At 56.2% G+C, this 25282-nt stretch overlaps 3 protein-coding genes across 8 annotated transcripts in view; 1 reads left to right on the forward strand and 2 right to left on the reverse strand.

The window, feature by feature from the left end:
- DAG1 (dystroglycan 1) overlaps positions 1–15456 on the reverse strand; it is a 49492-nt gene extending 34036 nt beyond the window's left edge. The window contains exon 1 of one of the 3 annotated variants that reach the window (XM_077786071.1): positions 15407–15456. The gene's annotated coding sequence lies outside the window, so the exon portion shown is untranslated. The other 2 variants (XM_021529173.2, XM_021529174.3) reach the window with 2 other exon arrangements.
- Positions 15457–15871: 415 nt separating this feature from the next.
- MST1 (macrophage stimulating 1) lies at positions 15872–20501 on the forward strand. Of its 4 annotated transcripts, none has more exons than XM_021529228.2 (18): positions 15872–16039; positions 16416–16557; positions 16715–16827; positions 16958–17072; positions 17279–17418; positions 17490–17610; positions 17744–17862; positions 17957–18122; positions 18217–18347; positions 18430–18532; positions 18613–18749; positions 18870–18905; positions 18988–19099; positions 19170–19247; positions 19313–19459; positions 19541–19647; positions 20042–20181; positions 20262–20501. In XM_021529228.2, the coding sequence occupies exons 1-18, from the start codon at positions 15988–15990 to the stop codon at positions 20421–20423; spliced, it is 2121 nt and encodes a 706-aa protein (XP_021384903.1). In that variant the 5' UTR covers positions 15872–15987; the 3' UTR covers positions 20424–20501. The 4 variants fall into 4 exon arrangements, with proteins under 4 accessions (XP_021384903.1, XP_021384907.1, XP_021384906.1 ...); XM_021529232.2 differs by having other exon boundaries at positions 17960–18122; XM_021529231.2 differs by having other exon boundaries at positions 17282–17418.
- APEH (acylaminoacyl-peptide hydrolase) lies at positions 20488–24975 on the reverse strand. Its single transcript, XM_077786075.1, has 20 exons — positions 24766–24975; positions 24564–24693; positions 24364–24445; positions 24203–24278; positions 23924–24066; positions 23584–23721; positions 23419–23510; positions 23287–23327; positions 23099–23220; positions 22877–22937; positions 22672–22766; positions 22537–22588; positions 22378–22466; positions 22024–22165; positions 21664–21894; positions 21499–21587; positions 21218–21408; positions 21041–21143; positions 20861–20967; positions 20488–20780 (listed from the first exon to the last, which is right to left on the reverse strand). Exons 1-20 carry the CDS (start codon positions 24920–24922, stop codon positions 20642–20644), a joined length of 2280 nt encoding a protein of 759 aa, XP_077642201.1. The 5' UTR covers positions 24923–24975; the 3' UTR covers positions 20488–20641.
- Positions 24976–25282: the final 307 nt, after the last annotated feature.

Raw genomic sequence — 25282 nt, forward strand, 5'->3', positions numbered from 1 at the left:
ACATTTGGAAGAGCTGAAAATAGAGTTTGGAAAACAAACGCTGACCAGCCACACAACTCTTCCAGGAATATATTAAGTGTTAGTGTAGTTGCATTCCAGTCCCCGAGTATATTTTCTATAAATACATATTTTAAACCACTTTGTTTCAAAATATATTATATTACTGAAGTGCAGTGCAATGCTTCACATTCTAGATCCACAGGCTGCCAGGCAAAATTGCTGCTGATTTTTAAAACTCTGCTGCACTGCCTAGGTTATCACTTTTAGGTTTTTTGCAGGTACTTTTCTACAAACACATTTATTCTGAATTATAACATCAGGTCTCTACCAATACACCAAATCCTGGTTTAATCATGGATTAAAACATCTTTATTCACAAACCAACAACAGGTTTATTTTCAAATCTATCTCCGCCCACCCCCCCCCATTTTACAGTACAGTAAGCAAAAGAAAATACACCAGTAGCTCTGTATGCAAAGTAACTCTCCCAAGAACTAGGTAATTTTGTCATTGACAAAGCCACAGTACGTTCCACTGGCAGCAATTTCTGGGAGCTCCATTTGAGCAGTGAGCAGGGCTGCCAGAACACGAGTACTGCACGTAACAAGCCAACTACACTGCAGACATGCCAAAGCTCCCCCAGGGCCCTGCTCCTCCACAGATGCAGCAAAGCAGCGTGAACAGGGAAAATGGACCACCCTGTGTCCTAAGCTGGGTATCCTGCCTGCACACAGACCTCAATCCATGCCCTTCCACCCAAACACACTGCATCCACAGGGACATTGAACCCTCTGCAGAAGGGAGAACCCGGACACAGCAGTTGTGCTTTTGGAAGGTCCCAAACACAGAGCAGAATATGGCTAAGGGCAGATCCTGCTCCCCAGGACCCATCCCATTATGGATAAGGTCCTTGAGCACCAGATACCAACAACACACAGCTTAACCTTCAGAGCACAGACTTCCACTGGCGTTGTACAGTACACATATTAATATTGACAAATAAATTCAGGCCTGCTTAATCCAAAACACACAGTGCTGTCGCCAAGCTTGTGTTTTGTTTGGAGAACAGACCAGACACTCCGAGCCTGGCTGCCTTACCTATTTTTGAAAGCCAGACTTAAGTCAACCGAACAGATAACAACCAAGCTGAAAGCCCAATCCTCACCACAACCCCTTCCTGCTCATCAAGCTCTTGAAACTGAGAGGGGGAAAACACCCGCAGGGTACTGCAGTTATCTCCATCAGTGCTGTAAGGGAGCACACATGCCTGCCAGGCCAGGTAGCTGGGGCAGGTAAGTGCCTGCCAGTGCTCCTCACCACTATCAGCCAAATCAGCTTAGAGGAGCTCCGTGACTGCTCAGCAGAACAGGGCTACATGACCCCTCTATCTCCTTTTCCATCCTTACAGCTTAGGCTGTAAATTCTTCAGGGACAGCTGTAAGCAGGAGGTCCTGATAGAGCACTGCTGGCCATGGCTAGCTGGGACCTCTGCAGGGAGCTACGGCAGCAGTTCCAACAGCCTCTGCATAAGGATGCACGGTAAGCCTAAAAACTGTGAAAAATGTTAATTTCCTGCACTGGTATGCAGACTGCACCTAAGAAACTGCTTAATTGGACACGAGGATAGGAATCAAGGCTGAAGTACAGTGATTTGCATAAGGGATTTTTGTCTTTGGTGAAGGGTAGCCAACACACACCACGTAATTGTAGGGGAGCTTTGGGGTGTGGAGACTTGTGAGGCCACCAAGGTGACATCAAGTCAGATAAAGCTGAGACATGAAACTTCCTACGTAGCACAAACACCAGGTCTGGTTATGGATGAAGCAGAGTTTAAAGTGATGAGCAGAAAGTAACAAAGGTCTGTTACTTGGGAATCTGGGCAGAGAAAGGGAGGGACATGGTCAAGGAAGAGATGGGTTCTGAAATAGAAAAATAGAGACAACAAGGTGTAAGATAGAGAACAAAAGATCAACCTTCCTGTTGTAGGAGCAGGGGCACCTGCAGACAGCCATGACCCCAGAGAACAGACTGAACCCCCCAGAATGCCAGAGAATGCCCCAAACAACCTGCTGGAGTCCCCATCTGGTGTGTGGCCAAAAGACTTGTTGTAGGAGGGCAAAGTGGGGTGGACTTGCACACTAACACAGAGTGCCATGACAGATCTGCCATTCAGAAGCAGTGCCATTTGTCAGATTTAGCAGTAACAATTATGAGCTTTAGAATACTAAGTGTGTAAAATGCTCTAACTGGAAATTCGTACCAGTGCTGTTTATTACTGAATCTCATAATAAACCCTGCAGCCCTGCAGCCTCTTGGGTCAGCTACCTGCACCCAAAGGGGCTGGATCAGCCCAGGGCTCAGCAGGATCCCCCAGCCCAGAGGTGGGGCTGGCTGCTGACCAGGCACCTCAGGGGTGAGGTTAAGCCTGCGTGGGCAGAGAATCTGGGCTGCTTGTGTTACACATATGCACAACACTGACCCATCACTGAACACCGTGCACACCACCACCATGGAGTGAACACACCACTGGCCACACTTTTAATTACTTCTAATAATAAACTAGGATAAAGAGCTTAGAAGTTGGAAGTGCCTGTGCAATGCACACCTGCAATTAAAGGGGTACTCCTCAACCACACCACATCAGCAGGAACAGTGAGCTGGCCATGCAGGGACAGGGATAGGGCCCTCCATGCATCCTCCCACTCTTTGAGCAGGACTGACCTAAATCTTTCCCTTTTCAGACTCCAGTGGCAGAAGGAAAACGAGCTGGTCTCATTAATTTCACCTCCTGCTGCCTGGTGAACTTGTCTGCAGCAAAAAAAAAAAAAAAAAAAAAAATATTCAAAGCTATGCTGGTGACCTGGCAACTCAAACCTTCTGTGGAGCAGGAGGCACAAATGACCTGCTGCAGCACTGTTCACCTCATGGCCACGCTCTGCTCTGGCCTCCAGAACTCCTCAAGTTATTCAGCTGTGGACTTTTTACAGATGCAGTTAGGACACCCAGCAAGGGAACTGTTCCTCTGCAGGGCAATTGATGCAATAGAAGGGCACGTAGTCCATGAACAGCTGGTGGCTCAGAAAAGACTTTTCTGGTATGCAGGAGACCCCGAGACTGCCACACTGCACAACACAGGCAACTCCTCCCTGCAGCTTCCTCAGAGCCTCACTGGAGCCAAGTACACCGGGGCACCCTATTTTCCTGTGATTTCCAGAGTTCAAGTTGATTTTTTTAATCTGACAGTAACAGTAGAAGACTATAAAAAACCCCACGGTGGCCTGAGCAGCTCCGGAGTCTAAAATAAACATGCCAAGCCCTATTTGTGATAGAGTAAAAATAGCTTGTTTCTCATACCTTCCCAGGACCTCTGCTTCGTACACAAAAGCTTCACAGGTTAACTACAAAAATATCAGATGTGCTAGGAATTGCTTGATTTGAGCTTTGCACTGTTTGAGGAGTTCAGAAAACCACCCTGGCCCCACAGCAAAGGGACGAACCCTCAAAGCTCATCTCCTGCCCAGGGCTAAAGGCCAGGCGCTGCCAATTCCCTTTAATAGAAACCACTGTCCTTCTGGAGGAAAAAAAATCCAAACAAAAAAATCCACAAACGTCACTGGAATTACATCTTGTGCTCTTTCTTGGCTGGATACTTTTTAAATGACACTTATTCCAAAGAGCACTAACTATAAAATCTAGTGCAGGAGCTGCGCTGCAGCCGGGACAGGCTCCCTGGGAAGCAGAGCGAGCACAATCAGTGTCTGCATCAAAAGGAGAAGACAGACTGTGGCTGGTCTGTCTCATCCTAAGAAACACCACTTCATAGCGAGTTCTGCTAAATTAACTTTTTTTCCAGGGTCTAAATGTATCTCACCTGGCACCTGGGAAGCTCCTGAAGAGAACAGAAAAACAGACCTGGGAGGGAAGCTCGGCAGGAAAGCCGTCACAATGCCGAGTTTAATCATTACATCATTTCTAGTGACAGCTCTGCCGGACCCACAAGTGAGCACCAACCTATTTATGACTTGCTTAAAAAAAGGGCCAGACTTTGCAATGCATCTGAAGCTTGCTGGTATTTATACAGGCACTAAAAGGCACCCAGGGAAAAGGCCAGGCGTGCATGTCCCCAGCCCTGAGGGCCAGGCTTGCAGGAGCCACCAGCTCCAGGAGCTTTCTGAGAAGCAGCCGGCACATCTCCCTACAAGGCAGTCCTGGCAGTGGCACATGCAGCTGTCCATCTGCCTCAGCCCAGTAGCACACACCAGCCTTCAACCCAGCCCAGACAGCACAAGTCAACACACTGGTTCTGGGGGACCTCCAGGGAACACCTTCATCAGCCACACCCACTGCCCTGCTATTGCTCCAGGGGCACTGTTAAAATTCATCTCCAGAAACCTGGGCTCAAATTAAGGAGGCATATATTAAGCAGCAATCTAGGGCTTCAGGTGAGATGCAGGGGCATCTCCACAGCTCTTACCACAGCCCTGCTCATTTTAAGTGAGAGGGACAAGAAAAATAAATTTTCTTGCTAAATATCCATTTAGTTTAGTAGATCACATTGAAAAGCTCAACATTTGTACTTTAGATTATGTTCTTAACCATGCCCATATCATATTGAAGGCTAGCATCTAGTGAGACCTGATCACAGATCCCTGAAGTTTCCATCTCTTGATGAAAGCCACTTTTGCACCTTGTCTTGAGTCAAAGGCTTCAAGAGATGGAAAAGACATAGTCTCCCCTCATTTACATATTTCAATTATTAAGCAGTCTACCAAGTAAACAAGGAAAACCACACACCTTTCCCAGGCTTTACATTGTCTGGCTGCTTCATCCTCTTGTTAGACACAGACTTTCATCATTTATGGTCAAAATTGTTTCAGAGAACAAGGAGAGCAACCTGCAGCTTTCCAGCCCTCTTGTACCACCTGCCTACACACTGTCAGCAAATGGTCACCTCACCAGATGCTTCAAGGTAAAAATCACAGCTTATCTTACATGAATATTTGGTGCTAGCTGTTACATGAACACTGCTGCTTTTAGAGGAGGCTTCTCTCAAGTCCCTTGCTCTCTTCACTTGTATTTGCTTCCCATTCTTTCAGCTTATTCTGAAAGGGCAGGACTCCTGGAGAAAATGTTCTTCATATCTGGTCGGCAGTGGTATGACAGCCCAGCCACCAAACATCTGAAGCACCAACAACCTCACCCACATGTGCACCCCAGGATGTCAGCTCATACTTCCACCCTCCAATGCACTGCATCATGCTTCCTTCCTACACCAGTGAACTTTTCCTCCTATTCAGTGGCCCACAAAGATCTCAAGGGATCATGCAACATGGGGCCTGCAAGCGATAATGCATCCTCCTGTGTTGGCAAAGACTTGGAAAATCTGCAGACAGAGGAATGGCTGAGTTTTCTTCTTGCCTCTTCCTCACGGGGCAGATGCGGTCCAGCCTGCTTGAAGACCAACAGCAGCATCACAGGCAGCCACATCATCATTTCAATCACTATAACTGCCCAAGGAAGCATTTCCACCTCTCCCATCCCAGCCCTCTCTTCCCTTTGTGCACTACAGGAGTTGTAGTGCACAGAGTAGTGGATGTGGGAAATGACACACATTTAAGGAATGGAACAGGAGACAAATGACAGGCCAGTTTCCATCTGGCTTGATTTCCAGCCTAGATGTTGGGGTCTGCAGGACCACTTCTCTTTTCCTTTTCACAAGGGAAAGGCAGGACTACTTCTGCCAGCAGCACCTGCTCAAACCAACTGAGAAGCTGAGCACACCAAGTCTGCACCCTGCAACAAACTGTGCCAGGAAAGAGCACTGCATAAAGACACCAAGGAAAACCCAGACAATTCCAAAGATAAAGAGAAATTAAACTGGGTTCAGCTGGACATCTCCCATTCATTTCCCACTATTGTCCTAAGCAGCATCTAAGCAGCAGACACTGAGAGCTACGGTCACCTCCCACAGCCAGCTGCATCCTGGTAGCAGGCACAGCAATTCCCTTAGAGCAGAAGGCTCTGGCTGGATCTATTCCACATTAACAGTCCACTTGAGCACTCCTGGGCAAACTGCAGCAAGCAGGCGAGTGACCTGGCGCAGGTTTCTTTTCAGCCACTAAGACACTTTAAAAGGCATCTAAAAATACATGAAATGCTTTTCTCATGTGACTTTGCTAAGCAAGGGAATGCTCTAAAGCCTGCAGCCACAAATGGAACAAGACACTGCTGCAAAACCTCTTTTCCTGGACCAACAGCCTCTACACTGGCAAGCTGTTGAGTCCAAGAGACCAGCTGAAGATAAAAACCTGGAGCATTATGCTTGGCAGCATCAGCTCCTGATGTAGCATCATTCCCCCAAAGGGCTGCTGTGCTTCTGTACAGGATCACCATACAGATGGGGAGCTGCAATGTTTTGCTGTGTTTCTGCTCCAGAACGATCTTTAGCTACACCCAGAAGAGTCCAGATTTATACTCCGCACCAAGCCTGAAATGAAAAATAACTTCTCAGCTCTGCTGACACAGGTAATTCCTCTCCACTGAGGAGAGGAAGTAAATAGGACAACTGTTTGCCTTTGAAAAGTGCTTTGCAAATCTGCTCAGATGGCTGCAGCCACAAAGGCCAAGCAGGAGGACACTGGCCACTCCAGCTGATCTTCAAGCTCTTTAAGAGTAGATTTACAAGACCAAGTTTCCCACTTTTCCTCCACTCCCAGATGGGAGCAGAAAACCTCTTTAGAGATGCAGACCCATGTGCTTACAAGCTTCTGTACATGCCCATGCCTGCCTTGAACCAGAATAGACAATGACAGCGGGAAGTGAAAGGTGTCTGCTCCTGGATGGGCTCAGGCTGCAGAGCTGAGCTATCTGCTGCTACTGAGGGTGGCTCTTCCTTGCTCCAAATCAGACACCTCACTGTGTGCCCAGGCAGCTCCAAGCTTTAGCTGACCTTTCCAGTTGGCACAGACTATGACTGCTGGTCCCAAACAGGGCTCAGAGTCAGCTGTGCAGAATTCACTAATAATCATCATCTTAGTCACTGCTTAAAGAAGAATCTCACCCCTAAACACTTGCCTAGGGAGTCAGCTCAGCCAGCCTTAATTCCCATATATGACCAGAAACGAGGACTTCAGTATGTGGAGCAATCTTTCCTGGGCTCCCAGCTGGAGTGACCAAGCCCAACACTACACAGTCCAGAAGACACTCCCAGGGCAGAGTTCTGCACTCAGCCTTGCTCTCCATGATCTCCCTCATGCTGGTGGCAGACTGCTTTTCCAGGAGGATGTGAACTGACCAACTCATCACAAAACACAGGTATGTGTGGCCAAGGAGTGCCTTCAGAACTGCCACTATATGCTGTATCTCGACTTCATCTTAACTTCAGAAAAAAATCAAACCCTAAATCTCACTGCCTCCTCTGTTCTCTGCCTTTTTCTGTGGCACAGGGCAGCAACTGCCTCAATGGACTTCCTGAGCATCATATCAAGGCAAAGGTTTTGAACCAGCATGTGAACAGACTGTAAGAAATCCATAGAAAGTGCAGAGAGGCTTACCTGGAGTCAGCAGGATTAAGTTTTCCATACAAAGTTATGCACCTTCAGGGGAGGCTTTAGGAGCCTGCCATTCAGAGGAGAGAAAAAGGCTGGAGGCTGCTGAGTTGGGTCACGCTGGAGCAGAGCACACAGCACTGGGATGCAGCACAGAGGTCTGCAGGAAACAGCTTCTTCCTGTGACAGCAGGACAGCACCACCACCCCTCTCCCCTGGGATCCCACAGCCCAGGCACAGCCGACTGCCAGACCAGGCTGAGCCCACACAGCCACGGGCAGGCACCGAGGTGCCCCAGAGATGCACGGCTCCACCTGTCCCGGCAGGACACGGCTCCAGCAGGGAAAGCAGGAGGAGGAGGAGGCCAGCAGCACTTGGACCACTCCCACCTGACCCGATGACTAAAAGATTGGAGGAGCTTTGGTGGAGCAGCACAGAACAAAGAGGAGGGTCAGCATTCCAGTTTTCAGGAATAATAGGTGTGCAGTGCAATGGTACCGGTGCTGGGACGCTGGTTTGAGGGGAGGGTGGTGACTGAACCACATCACAGGCTGGAATACTGCTTCCACAGTGCAGGAGCTCATCCACCTCTGACTGAGGCTTTAATAAGCAAAACTTCTCACGCCCAAATTAGCCATGGTAATCATGGAGTACTTCCCTCTGCCACGTTCAGCACACAGAATCGCACACAACTTTTATCCTGGCTTATCACCATTACTGCACAGGGGAGCACCAGTGCCTTCTCAAAGCTTTAATTCCTCAATATACAATTTTACATCATTGCCAGTAGCAAGTGAAGCCCTTTTTCATGTTAGCTTTTGACTACAAAGTTTTCATGAGGCTATTCCTACACTTTTCTTACAGTTTAGTGCCAAGGGTTCATAGGCTTTGCATGCAGTACTGTTACATATTACTTTAGTTTTCTCTGGACATTTCTGAAGATATGTATTTATCTCAACAATTGTCATTCTCAGATCAAATTTCTTACTTCCCTAGAGGCTGACCCCTGCTATTCAAACAAAATCTTACTCTAAGATGTGGTAACTCTTTCTTGAAAGAGCAACCAGCGCAAGGCACATAGACAAACACAAAGCACTGGTTTCATAAACACCTGTGGAAGCACAAAATTCCTCAGATAGAGGACACAAAGTTTCACATTTTGGCCACACAGCTCACCCTGGAGCAGTGAACTGATACCATGGAAACACATACAGCAGCACCATGGAACAGACCTTTACACTAGATTACATGACAGTCTCAGTCAAATCACTCAGTATTACTGCCATCAACACAAACGTTAATGCCCAGCCTAAAAAAACCCTGATCTGACCTGGACACTCATTAAAATAAGGCTGACTGCCCTACTCCTGGTGCTCTATCCCATTAAGGATGGGCACATCTGCATTGTGACCGTGCTGCAGAACTCGCAGGACCTCTTACACATCCCAAACAGCTATTCTGTATACAAACACCACACTGCAGAAGCTTTCAATGTACTGAAACTGAGAATTAATGAAACAAATCAATTATATGAGTTGTTTGTGCCCATTAAGTTCAGCTGATGCCAGTACCTCTGCAATTATACTTTCCCACATGTCTTAAAGCTTTTGCTATGGTAGGAGAAAGGAAAGATGCCAAGCAATTTCAGAAGATAGGCAAAGGAAGTTTTGAATTTTAGGAAAAATACTAGAAGATGATTCTCCATTGGAATTGGCATAGTCCCACCCTTGTATCCAGCCAGCCTTTACCTGCATCTGAAGAGGCACAAGTCTGATTTTTAGAGAAAAAGACACACAGCTACACTGATTCTGTGTAGCTTCCTGGTAGGATCCTATGAAGTTGAATTCAGAGACGGTTTTAGAATAACCACCTTTTATCCCCGTAATGTAGGCCCCCAGGCACTATCATAAAAATTCCACTAGAAATATTTCCTTTGGGGTGGGGAAACACCATGCATGGTCTGTCATGCAGGAATTGGCTCTTGCAGCACAGAGAGCTCACACTCCACAGAGGTCAAGACCTAAGCAGAAAGCCACGGGGACACGAACAGAGAATCACTGCAGCCTCAAATATGCTTCTCATTCCCCACCTAGAAGCCCACAACTGTGTAAAGCCTTCCTGCAGGAATCCCAAGTGCCACAACACGAAGGTCACACCTTACATTTCAGCAATACTCAGAGAAGACCTGATGAAACTTCTTGCTGTAGAGGGAACTCCCAGCTACATACCAACACTGAAGAGCTGCTTTAGAAAAAAGTTCACACTGGAAAAAGTTCACAACTATTTCCACCCTGATGAAAGTGGAATCTGTACAGTATCCTGGACTGCTGGGTAACCGAGCACTACAGACAGGGATCTTGGTCGCTCTCCACTGAAATTGAAAAGTCCCAAAAAAGCCATGCACACAAGGAAGTCCAGGAAGCTCTGGAAAGATATGTGCTTCCCAAAAGACCTGGAAGAATCCATTTGGGGGCAAGAGGGAAGAGGCAGTTAGGGCCAGCCTAGCAAGGACCAGCAGCACACAGTCCCCACACGGCAATCTGAGGTTGTGACAGTGGCACAAGGCTTTCACATCACCTGTCATGATTCAACACTTCAGTGGAAAACCACTGGTTCAAGCTATCACTCAAGCTCATCCAAAAATCAATCCCTAGCCCTTGGGACTGATATAAAATGATCAGTATCTGCTACTGGAAACTCTCATCAAAATTACTGAATGCTAATCCCCACCCTTAAGGAACATACTTCACAGAAGATTAAGCTTTCTGAAGTCAAAATGCACAGTCTAGTTCAAAAAAAGAGAGAAGCCCGTGTGAATTCAGCACACACATCCAGCACTCCTGTGACCTGTAACTACGTGAGATTAAACTGAAACCTCTCTGTAACCACTTCTCCACCCCAGAGGAGGGAGGGCAGGAATGCTGCCTGTCAGGTCCCTAAGGAGGAGTATCTACCAAGGACTGCAGGAAGGGGCTTCTGAGCCAGTTTGCTGGAATGCTGGAGAAACCAGCACACAAAGTATTTCAGAATCTGACCATGGAAACCCTCTATGAATCGAGCCCTTCTCAGAAAGTACAGCAGGAAAGACACACATACCCTTACTTAGGGTTGCAGTGACGGCTAAAGCACTGTGGTGAGACCACAAGGTGAGAAAAGAGAAGTCATGAGCGGAAACATTCACTCAGATACATTTTTACAGGTCAGATGAGGCTGCCAGCCTGGTTTTCTAAAGAAAAACCCTAAACAAAGCTGAACACAGTGGGGCTGGGACAAATTTTATTGCTGTTTCCAAACCTCATCCTCTTGCATGTCAAAGTCAGACAGGACTTTGAATCCCACCAAGAATCATTCTCCAGGCCTAGATGATACCTGCAGCACAGTTAAACAGGGGGGACAACTCAACCCTGAAAAAGTAAATATCTGTTATAGCCAAGAGCACAACTACAAAGGGAGAGTTCTGCTGATGCAGTGGTTTCCTGTCTCCAAGGATGGTCCAACACCCTTCCCTTGCAAAGCCTTGCATAATGACTAAAGGGTCAAGCTGAAAAACCATCAACTTTATGCCAGATCAGCAGAATCCACTGGTCAATCCCTTAGCTCACCACCACAGCTGGCCCCTGGGAGGAGGCAAGAATGCACAGCTGAAAGCAGAGAAAGGCCCTTTTAAGAGCATCAAACCATGATGGTGGCTGAGGTGACCACTTGCTCTGCTCTAACCCACCATAGGGACCATGCACACCTCCTCCTCTAGATTGGGCCTCACTTCTTTTTCCCCCTGCAGTGCTGGGCTGTTGACAAACTCCTCCTGGTTGGGGATTCACTAGCTCCTTCCATGGAAAATCCAGGTTACTAAACTGCAGAAAGTTAACCCAGGGACAAAACAGGTCAGCTGAGCAAAATGACTGCAGGCACCACAATGGCATGTCTGGGTCTGACCCCTCTGTTCCAAGAGCAGTGAGGCTTACCCAGCTCAGCCTTCCCACACAACCCTCTGCTACCTCACCCTGGGATAAGCATAGTGCCACTGGCACAGGCATAGCTGACAGTGCCACAGCCAGGGGCCACACAGCTAAACCTCAGTTTGTGTTGAGGTTTGGCACCCATTGTGAGCACTCCACAGACATAGGAGCGGGCCACAGTAAGGAGATGAGGGAACACTTGGTAACCCTGCAGCCCCTTCTGGCACCACATTATCCAGGGACAGGACCCCAGATGTGGAAGATCTCTGCAAGGCTGCACTGCTACCATGGGCAGATTCCAGGAAATCTCCTAGGGTGCCTCAAGGCTCCGAAAAACTAGCACTGAGGTGACCTTGAGCAGGATATGGCAAAACAAGAGGCCCCTGCTGCCTACTGAACTGCAATCAAAGCCATGCCACTCACCTTGCCCCATGTCCTCTTCCTCACTCACCCAGAACAGCTCACAAACCAGGCACACGAGCCATGGAGCTTTCTGCTGGTCACCAGGTGACCAGCTCAGGCACTGCACAGGGAGAGGGCCTGCCTGGCTAGGGGACTTGGATCATCTCCTTCAGACACTGCTGCATCAGCAGATCTGACAAAAATACTGGTAACAGCAAACATATACAACCATCTTTCTTGCTAGCAAGATAAAATTTTATCCCAGAAAAGCTGAACCAGAGACAATTTCAGTCAACAGATAAGCACAGAGATACACACAGACAGAAGGCAGCACCAGACTAGGATGTGCATCTAAGTAGAGTGTTCACACAGGTTAATATATTAACTTTCCATCCAGCAACACCTTAGTAGTTTGCTCAAATTCAGTCTCACAGAACAAACCCTAAAAGCACAGGTTCTTCAGGTTGATATTTTATTTTTCACAGCTTAAACACGGTCACAGTCCTTTGCAAATTAGGTTTAAGGTACAGAGCTCTCCAGACTGCGCAAACATTCTAAGAACAAACATTTCCAGCATACCAAGAGCTCAGATACACTAGGTCAATCCAACTGTGTTTATTTGTATTTCACCCAAATCACCGCCAAAGTAGTCAGAGCTCAAGGAGCAACAACCTCCCACTGATCCAGCAAGAGACCAGAAGTAATTGGTAGACAGTCTGCAAGCACCACAAAGAATGCCAGAGGCATTTATTTACATGACCCGTTTGCCTAAGAAGAATTCAGCGTTTGCATTTTCCTCACTCAAATGAATCATCACTAGACTTAACTCCTCAGTACTATTCCTCAGCTAACAGGAGTAAAGGCAAAAACCACCCAAAAATCATCCCCACAAAACTTTTCAGATAGCTGCTACTCACAGAACGAGGCAGACCTTTACTCCATCAGCTAGACTTCTGCCCCAGGCTGGCACAGCACCCTTGGAGATACCTCTCAAGGCCAATTTGTCTCATTATCTGTCCAAGGAACACAAAAAAGGCAAGAAGACACCATTCCTACTGGTGAGCAATACCACTCCTGCCAAGGCAGAACCATCACACCTTCTCTGCTAGCCTGACAACACACTGCACCTCACACCTGAGCTGCAGACATCAAAGCATGAAAACTTCCCCAGGATCTAGCTGCTGCAACCACACAGTTCTCTCCCCCCTCAGTGCCCAGCAGGACCACTGTTCCTTAGCGCAGAGCCCCAAAGCACCTTTCAGGCCTGTCTGCTGGCATGCTCACACAGGCCAGGATGCAGCAGGGCTCCCCCTGATGCTACCCCCTCGCTGTCAGAGCATGGCTCTGCCCAAGAGAGGCAGGCCAGAATGCCTCCAGAGCAGCCGCCCGTGGAAGACAAGTCACAGCCAGAGCGCTGGGCCAGCTCTGACCAGGAGCTCCATGGCTGAAGCTGGCAAAGGGTCCCACTCCACCTGTCACACATCCTCCTCTGCTTCTGAGAGCGGCTGAGCTCAGCACTCCGGGCACTGGGAGATGAGGAGAACAGAGTGGATAAGTTACCAACAAGTACCAGTGTTTCTAAAAGTAGGCAAGTGCTTGGGGTTAACAAATCCCATACAAACAAAACTCACTGGTATACAGTGAGAGCAGAACACCTTTACTGCTATCAGCCCCATAATTCTTACTGATTCCCCAGGTCTGATGACAACAATTAAGCAAAATTTACTACTCTATGTACACAATGCTTAAAGAAATGGGTATGCCTAAGCCAGCAGGTGCTGTCAGCAACATCTCCCAGCTATTGGAGCATTTGTGCCAGCTCCCAAAGAAGTGAGCCTGAACTCCTGCAGTAAGGAGTCAGTGCGACCTGGAATCAGCCAGGCTTTGCTGATTACTCCTCTGAGTAAACAGTGGTATTCCCAGCACTTCAGCCTGCTCTCAAGCTCCTTCTGTTGGCATACTACCCTATATTTAGGAGAGAAGAGCGCAATGACAAGCACTGGGAAGAATGAATAAGTGGTTTAGGATACTTTGTATAGCAGCAGAGACTGTGTGAAGAAACCTAAGAATTAGAAACTCCTAAAGTGAGGAAAGGAGTCTGTAAAGCTAAAGGTGGGACGAGACAGCATCCCGTTTGGCAAGTTAAATAGCAAGTTTTGTTAAAAATGTACTCACAAGGCAAGAGGCATTAGTAGGCAACCACATAACAGAAATGGGTGGCAGAAAGAAGCTCCTGCCTGGAAGGGCTAAGAGAAAACAGGCGAATTCTTGGGTTTTTTAACACAAAAAGATTTTAATCTCATTTTGGACAGGTGAATGCCAATGGTGTTTTCCCAAGCCTAGGAGCCCAAAGCTCCAGGACCAAGGGAGATATACCTCAGGGAGTGACAGTGATCCCTTACAGCCAGGTGCCACATCCCCCTGCCCACACCTTCCCCCCTGAGCAGCAGGACCTAGTTACACTCCAAACACACACGTTTGCCAACTTCAAACCTGTGGCAAATCTCAGTAAATCCAGACCTGCTGACTTGATGGGCATTGGAAACTTGGGTGAGCCACTTTGCAGCCTGTTGCTTCCAAGAAAGCAGAGAGGCCACAGGTAATATGCGGCATTTACACCTTTTTGGGCGGCAGAACCACTAAGCTGCCTTTAGCCACCTGCACTGGGGAACGAAGATAGAGCCTGGCTGTAGGTCTGTCCCTCCCGGAACAGCCTCTGCTGTTAGTCACGCTCGCAGCGCCCGGAGCCAAGGTCAGCCCTGGGAAGCGGCGGGGCCCACGGAGCCCCGCAGGGGCAGCGCCGCGGGCCGCCCGGCCACCCTGCCGGGACAGCCGCCTGTCCTGAGGAACACAACCTCCGCCAGCGACCGGGCACCCACCTGTGCTCCCACGGCGCCGGGCCGGCCCCTGTGAGCGGGGAGAGCCCGGGACGCCCACACGGGGCTTGTCACAACCAGAGCCCGCTGCCGCCACCGACAGCACCGGGGCCGCTCCCGGCGAAGCCCCAGGACTCACTCGGTACAGCCCGGGCCGACCCCGCCGCCCGAAGCTCCGGGCCCGCTCCGCCTCCCGCCCAGCCCCGCCGAGCGCTCCCGGGCGCGGCGCCCACCCAGGGCCGAGGGCGGCGGCGGGAAAGCGGCGCGGAGGGAGCGCGGCCCGGCGGGAAGGCGGCACGGGGCCGGTCCCGCAGGCCGCGGAAGGCGCGCCGAGCTGAGGCGGCGCCGCGCCGGGAAAGCCACCCCGCCGCCAGCTCTCCGCCAGGCCCGGGCCCGCCGCGCTTCTGCTCAGGCCGCGCCGCCGCCGCCGCCAGCCCCGCTCCCCGCCGCCAAGGGCAGGCGGCCCGGCAGGTGCCGCCGCAGCCGCGCTCCGGCCGGCCGCGGTCCCTCCGTCCCCGCTCTCACCGTGCACGCCGGGCCCGGCCCCGCTCCCGCCGGCTCCGCGGCCCCGACGCACCGAGCGGGCGGCGCGGCGCGAGCGCGACCCCGCGCGGGCACGTACCGGGGGGCGGGGCTGGTGCGCGCGCGCGGCGCCTGGCAACCGGCGGCACGAGCGCGCCGCGGCCAATCGGCGCCCGGCTTCAGAGCCGGCCACGCCCCTCCCGCCCCGCCCCGCCCCGCCGTCCCGCGCGGCCACGCCCCGCCCCGGAGCCCCGCCCGCTCCCGGGGGCCGGCCCCGCAGCCCCGCCCCCCGGGCCCCGCCCCGCCCCCGGGCCCCGCCTCACTGGAGCAGGAGCCGTCCCCGCTGCTCCGGCCCGCCCCTGCGCGCCGGCCCCACCCACGGCCCCCGCGTGTCCGCCCCGGGGTGACCCCGGCCCCGCCAGCACCCGCCCCGCCGCTCCGGCCGCGCCCCGCCCCGCACGTGTCCGCCCCGGGGTGACCCCGCGCCCGCTTGGCCCCGCCCCGCCGCACCGGGCCCGCCCCTCCGCCTCCGGCCCGCCCCCGGCTCCGGCCCCGGCCCCGCCCCGTCCCACGCGTGCCCGCCGCGGGTGACTCCGGCCCCGCCTGGCCCCGCGCCCGACCGCAAATATTTGCTCGGGGCTGTCCCGGAGCTCCAGCGGCCCGGGGACGCGGGCCGCCGCCATGCAGCCCGTGCTGGGGGTCCTGCTCGCCCTGGCCGCGGCTCTGGGCTCAGGTAGGGCCCCAGGCTGGGTCGCCGTGGGGCTGGAGGGCGCGGGGCAGTGCGGGGCCTAAGGCAGGGCCGGCGGCCGGGCCGGGAGCCTGCAGGCCATGCCCTGTCCCGCGGCGGAGGGGGGCAGCGGATGATGCAGGGCAGGGACCCTCCCGCTCCAGGGCACGTGGATCAGGACATAGGATAGGAATCCCGTGCTCCGTATGACATGGATCCCATGCTCCATAGGACAGAGTTCCCCTCCTCCATGGGACACGGATCCCCTGCTGTGTGGGACAGGGATATCCTCCTCCATGAGGCAGGGATCCGACACTCCACAGGGCCCCAGTGCTTATGCTGTGCCCCCTTGGGCACGCTGAGCTCCTGCCACACTCCCCAGGCCACCGCTCACCCCTCAATGACTTCCAGCGCCTGCGAGCCACCGAGCTGCTGGCAGTGCCTGTGGACTCGCCACCACCGCTGCCGGAGCAGGGCTCTGCGGAGCAGTGTGCCCAGCGCTGTGCCACCAGCCTGGCTTGCCGGTGAGCAGGACACGGTGCCACCGCGGGGCAGCTGGGAGTGCACGGGCCACAATACTGGGTCACTGCACTGGGACACTGGGTGCTCACGTGTGTGACCCAGGTCCCGTGGGCCCTGGCTTCACATGGTGCCGTGCCAGACTCCTGCTGTGCCTCCCAGGGCTTTCCACCATGACCAGCAGAGCCAGTTGTGCCAGCTGCTGCCCTGGACCCAGCACTCACCCCGCATCCAGCTGCAGAAAAACATCCGCTATGACCTGTACCAGAAGAAAGGTGGGCTGGTGCCATGGGTGGGCATGGGGACACCACAGACTGGGCAGAGGCCACTTGGCAGAGGACTCCTCCTTGCCCATGTGCCCTGACCTGGCCCTGGGGCTCTGAAGAGGTGCCTGGCTCTGCTCAGACTACCTGCGGGACTGCATCGTGGGTGATGGCTCCGGATACCGCGGCACACGGGCCACAACAGAGAAGGGGCTGCGCTGCCAGCATTGGCAAGCCACAACACCACATGACCACAGGTGCCCCTTTGTCCCTGGCTGTCCTGTGGCACCTACCCTGGGCAGCATGGGGCAATGGGGAATGGGGTGGAAGCAGTGTGGGATAGCACAGGAGCAATGGGGACAGTCTGGGGGCAATGGCACTGACAGGGGTAGTGCGTCATCCTTGCTGTGCCCACTCCAGGGCAAAGGATTCCTGTCAGCCCTCCTACCCACTCTGCTGCCAGCAGGTTTCTGCCATCACGTCGCAATGGGCTGGAGGAGAATTACTGCCGAAACCCTGACCAGGACAAGCGGGGCCCGTGGTGTTACACTGTTGATCCCAATGTCCGGCACCAGAGCTGTGGCATAAAGAAGTGTGAGGATGGTGAGTGCCACATCCCAGGATCACCCTGTGCTCTGTGCTTCTCCCACACTGAGCCCTGCAGTTGTTGGCAGCTGTCTGTATGACCTGCAATGGGGAGGACTACCGTGGCACCGTGGACCACACAGAATCAGGGACAGAGTGCCAGCGCTGGGACCTGCAGCACCCACACAAGCACCCCTACCACCCCAACAAGTACTAGCCCCCAGCCCTCAGCAGTGCATTGCCCTCACCGAGTGCCAGGTGCTGGTGATAGTGCCACCTCACTGAGTGCCAGGTGCTGGGGTGATGGTGCCACCTCAGCTGCTGCTCCCTGTCTCTGGCCCAGGTACCCTGACAAGGGGCTAGATGACAACTACTGCCGCAACCCGGACAGCTCCGAGCGGCCCTGGTGTTACACCACTGACCCCGAGCGGGAACGTGAATACTGCCGCATCCGCATCTGCAGTAAGTCCCCACTAGCATCATGCACAGCTGGGCCTGAAGGTCCTGGGTGCCACCCCTGACCCTGCTACTCTGCTCCTCTCCCTGGCCACACAAGCAGAAAAACGCCCACGGCCTGTCAACGTCACCAATGGCTGCTTCAGGGGCAAGGGTGAAAGCTACCGTGGCCACGTGAATGTTACCGTGTCGGGGATCCCCTGCCAGCGCTGGGACTCCCAGGTGCCCCATAAGCACCACTTCGTGCCCGAGAAGTATCCGTGCAAGTAAGGGGATGGCTGTGCACCCCAGGAGGGTGGTGTTGGGCAGCACCCATGAGTGTGGGATTGAGGGGGGACAACCATGTGGCCCCTCCTCCAGGGACCTGAAGGAAAACTACTGCCGCAACCCCGATGGATCAGAAGCACCGTGGTGCTTCACTTCCCGCCCCACTGTCCGCATCGCCTTCTGCTTCCACATCCGCCGCTGCCCTGATGAGCAGGATGCCCAAGGTGAGCCACCCCAGGCACTTGTCCCTGGGTGCCCACCCCAGTGTCCCTCTGAGGGGTGCCAGCCCTCCCTGCCTGTCTCCAGAGTGCTACCATGGCCACGGCAAGCACTACCATGGCCACATCAGCAAGACACGCAAGGGAATCACTTGCCAGCCCTGGGCTGCCCAGACACCCCACGTGCCCCAGTGAGTGTGTGAGGGTGGTGGGTAGAGGGATGGGGATGAAGACGGGGATGGTAACAGTGATGATGACTGCCTCCTGGCAGGATCTCACCTGTCACCCACCCTGAGGCACACCTGGAGGAGAACTACTGCCGCAACCCCGATGACGACAGCCATGGCCCCTGGTGCTACACGATGGACCCCCGTACCCCCTTTGACTATTGTGCCATCAAGCCCTGTTGTGAGCCCCTACCCACATCCCTGCAGAGCTAGAGGGGACCTTGGCCACACACAGGGTAGTTTTGGTCCCCTCAGGGTGGCTGGATCCCTTGCCAGTGCACCCTCTGTTTTCTCTCTGCAGCTGGCAGCACAGTGCCCTCCATCATGGAGAATACAGGTGGGAGCCTGCGGGTCCTGGGTGGGCACACTGGGGTAGGTGCTGGTGGTACAGCCCCAGCTGATGCCCACCCTGCCCACAGATGTGGTGACATTTGAGCAGTGTGGCCAGCGGGAGGAGAGGCTGCAGCAGAAGGGGCGCATCGTTGGTGGCCAGCCGGGCAACTCGCCCTGGACTGTCAGCATCCGCAACCGGTGAGTGGGTGTCCCACATGCACTGCCATGTGCTCAGTGTCCCCCCCGAGCTCACCCCCTGTCCCCACAGGGCTGGTGTGCACTTCTGTGGGGGATCCCTGGTGAAGGAGCAGTGGGTGATCAGCACACGCCAGTGCTTCTTCTCCTGGTAAGGCTGGGGCTGGGCTGTGGGGTGGTGGGACCCCCCTGTGCCCTCATGTCCCTGTTCCACAGCGATGCCGACCTGACGGGCTATGAGGTGCAGCTGGGGACACTCTTCAAGGACCCTGGTCCTGGGGACCCTGACCAACAGACCATCCCCATTGTGCGGATTGTCTGCGGCCCCTCTGAGTCCCAGCTGGTGATGCTGAAGCTGGCAAGGTGAGTGGCTGTGCCTTGGCCTCTGCCATGCTCCACTGCTGGTCAGGATGGCACCGTGTCCCACTGCCCCTCTTGCCACAGGCCAGCTGCTCTGACCAGGCGTGTGGCCCTGATCTGCCTGCCCCCTGAGCGCTACGTTGTGCCTGCGGGCACTATCTGCGAGATCGCCGGCTGGGGGGAAACCAGAGGTACCTGCCACAGGCAGCCCCTGCTGGGGGATTCCCTGTTCAATACAGCTCCTGCCAAAGCCATTCTATCCCCTTTGCCCACAACATCCCCATGTCCACAGCGTCTCCCTGCCCACAGCAACTCCCAGGTCCCTGGCATACCCCTGCTCGCAGCATCTCCCTTCCTTGGTATTTTCCTGCCCATTCCATCCCCCTGCCTACAGCATCCCATGTCCCTGATATCACCCTGTCCATGGCATCCCTCTTCCACAACATCTCCCTTCCACATCTCCCTGAAATGACATCTACTGACATTTCTACTACCATTCCCTGCCCACAGCATCCCCTGCCCATGCCACTCCCCTGCATCCCTGCATGCACGATGCTGCATGCTGTGCCCGCTCTCTGCCCGCAGGCACGGCAGACGGCAGCGTGCTGAACGTGGCACGACTGCCAGTGCTGGCCCACAGCGAGTGCAACAGGGCACTGCGTGGGCGCCTGAAGGAGAGTGAGCTGTGCACTGCCCCGCTGCGTGCCGGCGTGGGTGCCTGCGAGGTGAGCTGGGCTGGGGACAGCCACCCCAGGGTGGCGGAAGGTGCTGGCACCAGGGTGACACCACTCTCTTCATGCCACAGGGTGATTATGGTGGACCACTGGCTTGCCTCACCGCTGACTGCTGGGTACTGGAGGGGGTGATCACCCCCTCCCGTGTCTGTGCCCGCACTGACCTGCCTGCCCTCTTCATCCGTGTTTCCCTCTATGTTGATTGGATCTACAAGGTGATGAAGATGGGTTGAGCTGGCATTCCCAGCTTGGCATAGCTGCCACTGCACAATAAAGGCACAGCTTAGGCCACCGGGGTCAGCACTGCACAAGGTCTCATGTTTATTTAACATCAAACCCCAACCCACATCCCTGCCCCTGGCTACACTCACTCCATCTGCCTCTGGTCCTGGTGTGGTCCCCAAGGCCAGCAGTCACCCTGGGCTGGCATAGCCCAGGACCACTGTGGGCACTAGGGGCTGTGCTGGCCTGTCCCATCCTGCCTGGGCTGCCCCAGGTGCTGGAGGAGCCAGTGGGCACAGTTCTTGAAGACATCGGCCTCTGTCTCCACACCAGCCAGTGCGTGGCCACCCTCTGGGTACCACAGCAGCCTGTAGGGAGGCACAGGATGGGCAGATGCTCATGCAGCACCCCAGAGCTCCCTCCCAGCTCCCACCTGCACCCCACTCACCGTGCTGGCACACCCTTGGCCCGCAGCACCCGGTACAGCTCGAGCGCCTGTGTGGGGCTGACGCGCCGGTCCTGGGCACCCACGCACAGCAACACCGGTGTGTGCACCTGCAGCACTGCCCTCAGTGGGTGTCTGACACCCCACACCTGGCACCCCACACCCATCCTGACCCTGCCTTACCTGGGCTGCCTGGGCGATGGGCGAGCGCAGTAGCATGGTGGCCACGTCCTCGGCACGTGGCACCCGCTCAAAGGAGTAGGGCAGCCCTAGGGAGGTGTAGCGCCTGCAGCACAGAGAGACTGGTAGGTGTCACAGGGACATGGCGTGGTGTGGCACAGGACGGGGGGTGGCACTCACCAGTCGGGGATGTCAGAAGTGCCCAGCAGCGCAGGCAGGTTGGAGACGGGGCTGCGCAGGGCACAGGCTTGGTAACGCTTGGGCTCACGTGTGAGGAGGTGGAGGGCGATGAAGGCTCCGTGGGAGCCAGCCAGCAGGGCCAGGCGGTGTGGATCCAGCGGCTCTCTGTGCAGCGCCTGCTCTACTGCTAGCTGCACCCATAGGGCACCCGCCATTGGCACCCAAACAGCAGCATCCTCCCAGCAGCATCCCCCCAGCACCCTCAGCCCAGTACCCCTCACCTGGGTGTCTGCCACATCCTGCTCACCCACACGGGAAAGCAGGGAGCTGATGCTGGCCTGGCCGAAGCCCAGGGAGCCACGATAGTTCACTAAGGAGACAGGGCCATGTATGTCATGTCTCACTAGGACACAGGGCCACATATCCCCAAGCTCCCCAGCACTCACCCAGGAGCACGGCGAAGCCCAGCTGGCACAGCGCAGCCATGCTCGGACGCCAGCGGGCATCAAAGACAGCATGGGGGCCACCTGGGGCCAGCATGGGCATCACCTGGGGTGCCACCAGCACTGCCAGGGTGTCCCCACTGTCCCCACACTCACCATGGGGGCACACAACAAGGGGGTGTGGTGGCGTGCCATCTGAGGGGCTCAGCAGCAGGGCCTCAAAAGCCTGGGTATCTGTGCCAGGGAAAGGGTCCCACTCAGCGGCCACCACCATGGGCACCAGCACCCTGCTCACCCCCCACTCCCAAGGGTTCCTGGCACCCAGGCAACACCGAGGTGCAGCAGGGGACCCCAGGGGCTCACCCTGTGCAGTGGGGCCCTGCCCACTGCAGGGTGGCTGGATTGTCAGGGTCTTCCAGGTGACACCAGGCACAGTTGGGGTGTCCTCCACTGGCACCCAGACAAGGGGCAACTCCTGGCCTGCTGGTGGCAGCACGGCCGCCACCTGGGTACAGGCAATGGATGACACTGGGGCTGTGCTGTGACAAGGCTGTGCCATGCCAAGGCTGTGTCATATTGGATCTGGCTGCGCCACACCACACTATGCCTCCCTATGGCACACCACACCACGGTGTGTGTGCCACACTGTGCTGTGCCTGGCTGCACATTGCTGTGCCATATCCCACTTGTGCCACAGGGTGCCAGGGCACTGCTCACCAGGCTGGGGGGATGGTGGGGTGCTGAGCAGGTGGCCACCAGCAGATCCCACTGGAGAGTGAGCAGCTCCCAGCACCCTTCAGATGACCCTGGGGACAGAACATGCGTTGGTGATCATGGCTGCTTACCAGAGCACCATGGGTGGCTGGTACCATGTACCTGCTGTGAGGTTGGTGATGGTGCATGCCTCCGTATCGACAAGCAGCAGGTCCTGTGAGGGTGCAGAGCACGGGCAGTGGTGTCACCATGGGCTGTGTGGGTCACGTCCCTGGCCCTGCCATCGCCTGGACTCACCGTGCGGCTCCGCTGAGGGGTGCCCAGCACGGCTCGCCGGCTGTCAGCTGCCCAGCACCGCGGTGGCAGCACCTCTGCGTAGAGCCCGGTGAAAGCTGCAAGTGGGGGAGAGCACTGGGCTAGTGAGCCAGGCTCATGGGCACCTGGCAGGGGGTGGCACCAGGCCCCCATCAGAACCTAGCTCTGCCCACCATGCCTTGCTCACCCTCCGTGGGCTCCTGAACCACGTCGAGCACTGTCACCGTCTGCCTTGTCTGCCAGGTGAGCTGGGGAGAGCTAGTGCTCAGGGATGGACCCGTGCTGGGGGAAACTGAGGCAGAGAGGCTTGGGGACACCCCCACCCCCCAGCCCAAGCACTGCGAGAGGCTGTGACACCTGGGCACTGTGCTGGCAGTGCAAGGTGGCACAGCCGTAAGGCCCAACTCACCATGCGCAGGCGCAGACACTGCCGGTGGGGCCCCCCCACAGCCCCCTCCAGGTAGAGCAGGCGCTGGCCATCAGGGCTCAGCCGGGGGGAGCAGACAGAACCATTCTCTGCTGACAGCAGCTCTGTGGGCAACAAGGAGTCAGCATCCCAGGGATGCCCAGGGCACCCCCCAGAGCCCCAGTGCTCACCGCAGCATCCGCTGGCCAGGTCCAAGTGGAAAATCCCTGACCTGGGAGGAAAGAGTGGGTCAGGTTGGACCCCCACAGTGCTGATACTGCATGGACATCCTGGCACAGTGCTGGTCGCTGGCTGAGACCCACCTTCTGTTGGAGCAGGCGTTCAGCCCCAGGCGGAAGGGCTTGTGCCACCAGCCCACAAACACCACACCACGGTCATCCGGGGACCACAGGGCCTGTGTGACAGTCAGGCTCATCCCACAGCTCCAAGCTGGGTCCCCTGGGGTGCTCCCTGCACCCCATCCTGACCTGGCCAGGGGAGAGGTGCTCCGGGACTCCCTGCAGCACTGACAGGCTGAGGCACTCCAGGTCCAGGACACAGAGGACTGGCACGCTGCGTGTGCTCAGGGCCTCCCCCCAGTCCTCGTGGTACACAAACCGCTTGCCCTGTGGCACAGACCCATCAGCCCCATGGCCGGTGTCCCCAGGCATGCAGCTCTGTCCATGACACACTCATGGGATGTATGGCACACTCATGGGATGCACAGCATGTTCAGGGGGTGCCTGGTATGCCTAAAGGGCATGTGCCATGTTCACAGTGCAAATGGCATGCTTGGGGGTGCACTGAACACACTCATGGGGCACCTACCTCCTCATCCTCATCCTCTGCTGCTGGCCAGGCTGCTCCTGGCACGTCCCAGGGGCAGGGGGGCTGTCCTTTGGGCCGGCTCTTCTCAGCCACATAGAGGAGCCGTGTCTCCGAGTGTGACCAGGCCAGGCAGGCAAAAGGCCCTGGCGTGGCAAAAGGGTGCCAAAGCCCAGCCTGGGCACCAGCTGAGCACAGCTGGGCACCAGGTAGCGACCAGGGCTGCTGGCCATGCCAACCTCACCCCTGCTGTGGGCGAGAGCCATGGGGAAGGGGTCCTACCCTCCGTGTAGACGTCCCCGTGCTTCCCCAGCGCCGTGAGATCCACGCTGTGGCTGCATCCCGCGCTGTCCCACACCTGGGGACGGGCACACGGTGTGCACGGTGCCCAGCACCCTGCCCCGGCACTGCGGCCCCGGGGAGCGGCCCCACCGCCGCGTTACCTCCAGCAGCTCGTGGCCCTGCCGCGGGCAGCGCGTGAGCGCGGCGCGGCGCTGCCCCGCGGGCGAGTCCCGGCTGAGCAGCCTGAGGGCGGCAGGCACGGAGGCTGCGGCGGGCCCCGCGCTGCGGGCACCGGAGCCGCGGCGGGCACCGGCCGTGGCACAGCCGCAGCGTCCCGCCCCGCAGCCCGCCCGTGCCGTACTGGCTGTGGATCTCGGCGCTGAGCGCGGTCCGGCTGACGGCGAGGCCCTCGCGGCCGGCTGTGCGCCGCAGGCTGTAGTGGCGGCCGAAGCGCAGCAGCCGCCGGCGGGCAAGGTCGGGGCGGCTGCACTCTGAGGGACGGCACCGTCAGCGCCCGCTCACACGGGGCCGCAGGCGCGGGGGCGGCCGAGCTCGCCACTCACCGGTGTAGAGCAGGAAGGTCTGGCCCCCGGGCGCGGCCCTGAGGGCGGCGCGGGTGACGGAGGGGAACCGGCTCAGCTCCCGGTAGCGGGCAGCGGGGCCGCGGGCCGCCTGCGTGAGGGAAGGGACGTGCTGGACGGGGGTAAAGCTCACCCCCATGCCCACCGCCCGAAACGGGGCTGTGCCCACCCACACAGTTCCCCTGAACCCCCCTGCCCACCTCCACACCCTTCTCGGTCCCTGTGGCCATGGGGCCGTTCTCTGCCGGGCCGGGCTGCCGGCGCCTGCCGCCCGCAGTGGGACGGCTGCCAGAGCCCGCGGGAGGGGCCCGCGGCAGCGCCCGGGCCGCTGCCAGCCCTCCGGCCGCTGCCAGCCCTCCGGCCGCTGCCAGCCCTCCGGCCCTCCGGCCGCTGCCAGCCCTCCAGTCTTCCAGCCCTCCGGCCCTCCGGCCGCTGCCAGCCCTCCGGCCGCTGCCAGCCCTCCGGCCCTCCGGCCGCTGCCAGCTCTCCAGTCTTCCAG

The sequence above is a fragment of the Lonchura striata genome, chromosome 12, assembly GCF_046129695.1.
Source record: "Lonchura striata isolate bLonStr1 chromosome 12, bLonStr1.mat, whole genome shotgun sequence".
Taxonomy (NCBI): Eukaryota; Metazoa; Chordata; class Aves; order Passeriformes; family Estrildidae; genus Lonchura; species Lonchura striata.